The 7,221-nt window shown below is 49.4% G+C and overlaps 1 protein-coding gene across 1 annotated transcript; it reads left to right on the forward strand.

Annotated features, from left to right (window-relative positions):
• The first annotated feature begins 756 nt into the window (after positions 1–756).
• PCLAF (PCNA clamp associated factor) lies at positions 757–3,574 on the forward strand. The gene is made up of 4 exons (XM_056499877.1): positions 757–895; positions 1,009–1,086; positions 2,001–2,142; positions 3,197–3,574. The coding sequence occupies exons 1-4, from the start codon at positions 850–852 to the stop codon at positions 3,252–3,254; spliced, it is 324 nt and encodes a 107-aa protein (XP_056355852.1). The 5' UTR covers positions 757–849; the 3' UTR covers positions 3,255–3,574.
• The last annotated feature ends 3,647 nt before the right edge of the window (positions 3,575–7,221 follow it).

Genomic DNA, 7,221 nt, shown 5'->3' on the forward strand with positions numbered 1-7,221 from the left:
ACGCAGCCTCCCTTTTATTCCAATTTCGCGGCTGCATTTCCCTCTCTCTTTCCCCATGGGCTGAGGTACTTGAGAGGCACAGACTGCCCAGAACACCTGACATCAGGTTTATGGGAAGCTGGTATTGAGATGTATTTTTCCCGATGGCTCTGGTTATTTTAATCGGCATTCCGATATATTTTTCCCGATGGCTCTGGTTATTTTAATCGCGGGTGCTTGCCGGGCTCTCATCGTTTGGGTGTTCCCTGCACAGTTCCTGAAGGAGCCATTGGGGCTGTGTCTATTTAATGGTTAATCCGGGCTGCCCTGCTTTTGTTGGGTGTTACACTGCTGTGATGAGGCAATCTGTGTCCTTTTCCTCCGTGGTCCTCTTTTTGGTTTCTGAGCTTTCTTTATTATTTTATTCATACAAACATTGCTCATTCTACATTCTTGTATAACTTTACACGAATTACACTGCCCTCACAGGGACTTGCTTTCCCACACCACCCTGGGCCAGGCCGGGCTCCATTGGCCGCCTGTGGGGCGGAGCAGGCCGGGCCAGGCCGGGCTCCATTGGCCGCCTGCGGGGCGGAGCGGGCAGGGCAGGGCCGGGCTCCATTGGCCGCCTGTGCGGCGGAGCGGGCAGGGCACGGCCGGGCTCCATTGGCCGCCTGCGGGGCGGAGCGGGCAGGGCAGGGCCGGGCTCCATTGGCCGCCTGTGGGGCGGAGCGGGCCGGGCTCCATTGGCCGCCTGCGGGGCGGAGCGGGCAGAGCGGGCCGGGCTCCATTGGCCGCCTGTGGGGCGGAGCGGGGCAGAGCGGGCCGCGCTCCATTGGCCGCCTGTGGGGCGGGCCGGGCCAGGCCGGGATGGCGCGCACCAAGGCGGACCAGCGCGGCGGCGCCTTCCGCAAGGGTGCGGGCCGCGGGGATGGGGGGAGTGAAGTGAGGTGGAGTGGGACGGGACAAGACAGGCAGGGCTGAGCCGGGCTCCCGGTGTGACCGCTCGCTGTGCCCTTGTTTCCGCAGTGCTGGTCGCCAGGGCTCCCCGGAAGGCGCTGGGCTGCAGCAGCACCAACGCGGGGCCGCCGCTGCCCGACAGGAGAGGTGAGCGCGGCGGGGATAGGTCTTTCCTCCCTTCCTTCTTTACTTCCTGCCCTCTCTCTTTCTTCCTCTCTCCTTTCTTCCTCCCTCCCTCCTTCCTTAATTTCATCTCCCTCTCTCCCTCCTTCCTTCTTTTCCTCCTTCCTTCCCTCCTTCTTTTCCTCCTTCCTTCACTGCGTTCTTTCTTCTTTACTTCCCTCCCTCTCTCTTCCTTTCTTCCTCCTCTCTCTCCTTCCTCCTTCCCTTCCCTCCTTCCTTCTCCTCCTCACTACGTTCTTTCTTCCTTCTTTACTTCCCTCCCTATCTCTTTCTTCTTCCTCTCTCTCCTTCCTTCATTTCATCCCTCTTTTCCTCCCTTCCTCCCTTGCCCCTTCCCTCTCCCATTCTTTTCCTCCTTCCTTTCTTCTCTCCCTCACTACGTTCTTTCTTTCTTTCTTCTTTACTTCCCTCCCTCTCTCTTTCTTCCTCTTCTCTCGCCTTCCTTCCTTCCTTCCTTCCTTCCTTCCTTCCTTCCTTCCTTCCTTCCTTCCTTCCTTCCTTCCTTCATTTTATCCCTCTCTCTCCCTCTCTCCCTCCCTTCTTCTTTTCCTCCTTCCTTCCTTGTCTCCCTCACTATGTTCTTTCTTTCTTCTTTACTTCCCTCACTCTCTTTTCCTTCCTTCCTTCCTTCCTTCCTTCCTTCCTTCCTTCCTTCCTTCCTTCCATTCTTTCTTCTTTACTTCCCTCCCTCTCTCTCCTCCTCCTTTCTCTCCTTTCTCCCTTCCTCCCTCCCTCCCTTCCCTCCTTCCGTCCTTCTCCCCCTCATTACGTTCTTTCTTCCTTCTTTACTTCCTTCCCTCTCTCTTTCTTCCTCTCTCTCCTTCCTTCATTTCATCCCTCCCCTCTCGCTCCCCACGCTGACGCTGCACTCCCCGCAGGTGCCGGGCGCCCCGTGCGGCTCAACCGGGTGTGTGTGAGGCCGGTGCCCGCCTGGCAAAAGGGCATCAGCGACTTCCTGAAGCTGCCACCCAAGGAGAACCGCGTCCCCGACGGAGCCACGCCCGGGACCAGCGGCCTGGAGTAGGTGTTGGGGCAATGGGAGGCTTAAGTTGTGATTATTTGTTCTCCATGATTCTGAAACTCTAGTTCATCTTTGAAGGGGCAAGTGACTGCTGACAAGTTGGCAGTGTGTCTCCTGATCTCTGTATCCTCGTGGAAATTATGTTTCTCAGCAAAGTCTGGCAAAGTTTTCAGGGACCTCATCGAGGTTCCTGCAAATGGGTGCAGTAACTGGTAGTTAAGGGAAGTTCTCACTGCTCAGACATAACTTTGCTACCACAGTGAAGCTTTGGAAAAGCTTAGGAGAACACTAACAACTTGTATGTGCCAGGAATTGAATGGCTTTTCCAAGTTGAAACCTCAGAGTTTAACCTGTAGGCTGCACTACTGACTAAAAGGCAGCAGTATAAAATATTGTCTTACAGACACTCTGTTTTCCATAGAGAATTTTGGGTTGAACCTCCATTTTTCCACCAAATATAGGTATTTTCAAACTGCCAAGGGAAGCCCATAAGCCTGGGGCTTGCAGGACAAGTAGACAAAAGCTTTTAAGTACATACCACCTGTTGGTGAAACAGAAAATACTTGTTGTAGCATAGGAAAACTTTCATCCCTGTAACTTGGAGTTTATTGGGCTGAGTAAGAATAAGGTGGTGAGAAGAGAGCACAGATCTTTCCCATCCAAAACAGTTTGCAGCTTCCCAGTGTGTTCTGGAAGAAGCCAGAACTGTACTCATTCAACTGCACAAGCTTTTTGTCCAATGAGTTTGTCAGGTGGAAACTCAGGTGTGAGATGGGAGTTATGCAGCTTCCAAAGGAAAGTGTGGAACCTGTGTGTGTTCCTTGAGGTCCAGGACATGCAGGGACCATCCAGGGATGTCTTGGTGTGGAATGTTATCCTTCTGGTTTGGAAGGAATATCTCTGCACTGCATCTGGGCTTGGAGCACTCAGGATAAAGTAAGCCTGTGTGAGCCCTGGTGCCTCAAGTCATTTGGGCTTTGGGAAAAGGTTCTTGTTAGCCTCTCAAACCAGAGCTGGTTTCTGCTAATGCTTCTGAAATAATGCTCCTTACAGAGCTCGGCCCCTACCACTGGATCCTGCTGAAGATGGAGAGTGCTTGGAGGAAGACTGATGGGATCCGACCTTGATTTTCATGTTAAAATGCTCCTTCTACTTGAGCTGGGTTTTGTGCATTTGTATAGTTTTTTACAATTTTTATGGCCATGAGCACTGGAGAAATTAATTATTTTTTACTGTTTGGCACTTAATGTTCATTGTAAACCACTGGTTTAGTTTTTATCTTGGTTTGCTTAAATTCCTCCAGCATGTTGGGCAGCTTTTGTCTTTCATCTTCTGACTGCCTTGTGCTTGTCCAAGACTTGCATGATCATGGTTGTTCTGTTACTGAGAAGCAAATCCTCATTTTTTTAATAAACTGAAGCCTTCTGACCACACACCTATGTTGTGTCTTGTAGTAAGAGGTGTTAATGAAAATTTTTTTGTCCAAAGATGGGAAACTGAATTTGGAAAGACACTGGAGAGGTGTGTTGGCAGCTGAAACTTGCTCTGATTAGAGATGAAGTTGATTTAAAACAAAGTGGTTGTTCTAAAGAATCAGAACTCAGAAAACTGGGAGAGCAATAAGTAGCTAAAACTATAGAAAACTTATTGTGGCTGTTACAGTGTTGCCACATAACTTTTGGGGTAATTCATAGGAAAAAAGCAAGTGGGGCCTTGTGATAGGTCTTAATGTCAGGGGTTCTGCTTTTGCTCTTCCTCAGAAGCTCCCTGGAATATCAGAGTATTGTTGAGCAGATGAAAAGGGCAGTTTAGGAGGAAATTTAAATTTAAGAGAGTTTAGTAGCAGCTCTTATAGGTCAGCCTGGTGGGGAAAGTGGTGAATGCTGTGAAAACCTCTTCCTAAAAAGTGTACTGATAAAAATCTGAACAAGTCACAGCCTTCTTTGCCCTGACATCACACAAAACACCATCACAGTGACAGGTCCCACAGTGACACTGTTGGCAGCTCTTTCCTATCCCTTTGACCTGCCAAACCAGCATATCCTCAGTTCTCTATTTCTCCTCTAAAAAAGCCTGGGAGACAGTAAACACCTCTGGGCTCTGCTCAGATCTGCTCATCACCTGTATCCCCTCAGCTGTTATCCATGATCAGCTGCTCCATGAGGGCTGTGCAGCTGCCAGGTGGGAAGGGGGGAAGGATGAGCAGGTGCTCATCAAGGAGCAATGGCTCACAGAGACCTGAATCACAGATCCCAGAATGGTTTGGGTTGGAAGGGACCTCAAAGCTCATCTCAACCCACCCCTGCCATGGGCAGGGACACCTTCTACTAGCCCAGGGTGCTCCAAACCCTGTCCAACCTGGCCTTGGACACTTCCAGGGATGGGTCAGCCACAGCTTCTGTGGGAAATCTGTGCCAGGACCTTACCACCCTCACAGGGAAAAATTCCTTCCCAATATCCCATCTGACCCTCCCCTCTGATAGTGGGAAGCTATTCCCCCTTGTCCTGGCACTCCAGGCCCTTGCAAATAGTCTCTCTCCATGTTTCTTGCTGGCTCCTTCAGGCACTGGAAGGCCACAGTTGGGTGACCCTGAGCTTCTCTTTTCCAGGCTGAAGAATCCCAGCTCTCCCAGCCTTTTGTCCCAGCAGAGCTGCTGTATTCTCTAAACATTTTGGTGCTTCCTCATGTCAGCTCCATGTCCTTCCTGTGCTGGATTGCTCTCACACACCATTAAACAGATAAAATCTGCTGGAGCACAGGAGCCTGTGGAGGGGTGTGAGGTGCACAGAAGGAGCTTGGGATCAAATATGTGCCTCTGTAGTACACACCCACCCTGCTGGAGCTTCAGCAGAAAGCAGCACTTGGTATTAAGGAACAACTAAACTGCTTTTGCCTCTAATAAATAAATATGCTCCCTCTGCACAAATAAAATCTAAATATTTACATCAGGACCTGCAGTCTTAAAATTGAGTTTTTAATAGGAGCAAAATGCAGAAGGTGTTTACTTGGCTGCTTTCCTGCCCTGATGGGAGTACAGGATGGTGACCTTCAACCCACACTCCCTGGGGCTGGAGCTGATTGAGCTCCAGCTGTGTCCCTGCTGCTAATCTCTGAGTCTATAGGGAAACAGGAATAGCACCCAGCTCTTCTGAAAATGAGGGGAAAAATCCAGAAAGGGAGAGAGTGCTAAAGCTCAGGAGCTTCAGACAACCCAAAATAAAATTTATAGTTAAGACCACACTTGTAGGAGGCTTCCATGCCCAAAATCTTGCCTGGTTGTTTTTTGGATTTTTTTTTTCCCAGCTATTGTTGTTCCAATAAAATCTTAAAATGGCACTGTGTGGGTCTCAGAATGCTGAGAGAGCTGCACCTATGCTGACACCTGTGCTGAAGGATTTCCATCAATCTCAAGAAGTACTTCAGTCCAACAATAAATTAATAGCAAAGTTTAATGTGGCAAAGATGGATCATGCACAGTGTTGAAAATTAATTTACAGATAAATTGTCTGTATCACTGTACTGGGTGTAATGTTACAGCAACTAACAGGTCTTCCCTGTGAAAGGGGATTTCTACAGTCTTAGGGCAAGAGGTGTGGACCAGAAAACCTCCTAAGGGGAACAATCAGCTGGAAATCCAGTCAGTATTACTTTTATTTTTTCAGAGTAGTTTTCACTTCAGAGGTAATTTCTTGGAATTTTAAGGGATTATTCTATAATGATGATATTTTGGTTAAATCCATATGAACACTACAACTCATTGACAGCCCCTTCCAGTGCCTAAAGGGGCACCAAGAGAGCTGGAGAGGGACTTGGGACAAGGGCCTGGAGGCACAGGATCAGGGGGAGGGGGGGAATTGCTTCCAAATTCTTCCCTGTGAGGGTGGTGGGGCTCTGGCACAGGTTGCCCAGAGAAGCTATGGCTGCCCCATCCTTGCATCCAAGGCCAAGTTTGATGGGGCTTAGAGCACCCTGAGATAGTGGAAAGTGTTCCTGCCCATGGCAGGGGGTGGATTGAGAGGAATTTCAAGATGTTTTCCAATCGAATCCCTGTGATTCCAACACTTTTAAACATCAGTACCCCAGGCTGACCATAGATGTCAGCAGCATCTTCAGCTACAAATGCTGGGCTGTGCCAGGGACCAGGCAAGGCACCTTCTGCCTCAGACCAGTTTGTTTAGGAAACGTGAGGAGAATATATAAATGTATGGATAGAAGACTGGAATTGCTCATTTCCTGAGTCTGTGTTATCTTGCCAGGTAAGGAAATGGCTTCAACAAAATCACCTGCTGTGTCACTGGCTGAATCCCTGTGGCTTCCTCAAAGCCAGCAGTGCTGGACAGTCAGGGATGGGTAGTGAAGGCAACCCACTCCCCTCAGCAGATTTTATTTCTATCCCAATACATGGAATTTTCTTTCAGTAGTCCAAATTATTTATCTGACCCCTGACCTTGAGAACATCACAGCCCTGACAGCACTAATGAGCAATAAACTGTTCTCAGCTGAGGCTGCTATTCATGCCCAAAGGTCCAAGGGCTCCTTTTGACCCAGGCTAGGGCACCCCCACTTTTCCCCAGAGGATGCTGGATGTACCTGCATCACAAATGAGAGCTCAGGGGTTCACTGCTGGCAGTTTTTCAGCAGGAAAAAGAGCAGGATGCTCCAAAAGCAGTTGCAAAGTGAGAAAACAAAGTGTTTAGGAGAGGAGATGGAAGTGTTTAGGATATAAGAATTCCTGAGAGCCCAATATACTGAATTTTAAATCTTATGGGGCAAAATGATCTTTGTTTGGGCAAGAGAGAGTGATGCAGCAGATGCCATCCTATCTCATCCCCATAGCCTAAGGCTTTTCCTTCTTCTCATGGGGATAATTACAAATTGCTGCTGCTCCACAGCACCTTTGAGCTTTTCCCTGGCAGCCCCCTTCTCCCCACATGTCCGAAACGGGACAGACAGCACATTTCTATTGGATTTAGCTGGAAGGAAGGCTCTCCTGCTGCTGTCCTGCAGCCAGGGCTGCACAGGGGGGCAGCTGCTCAGTGGGGACAGCAGATGTCTGGGCCATGAGGACGCAGATGGA

The sequence above is a fragment of the Oenanthe melanoleuca genome, chromosome 10 (assembly GCF_029582105.1).
Source record: "Oenanthe melanoleuca isolate GR-GAL-2019-014 chromosome 10, OMel1.0, whole genome shotgun sequence".
NCBI lineage: Eukaryota > Metazoa > Chordata > Aves > Passeriformes > Muscicapidae > Oenanthe > Oenanthe melanoleuca.

Bases quoted from the DNA above. Each gene is read 5' to 3' on its own strand.
- PCLAF (XM_056499877.1), top strand. From the start codon at position 850: ATGGCGCGCACCAAGGCGGACCAGCGCGGCGGCGCCTTCCGCAAGG. The intron at 1,087-2,000 runs GTGAGCGCGGCG...CACTCCCCGCAG, and splicing joins GCCGCTGCCCGACAGGAGAG to GTGCCGGGCGCCCCGTGCGG. The intron at 2,143-3,196 runs GTAGGTGTTGGG...TGCTCCTTACAG, and splicing joins CCCGGGACCAGCGGCCTGGA to AGCTCGGCCCCTACCACTGG.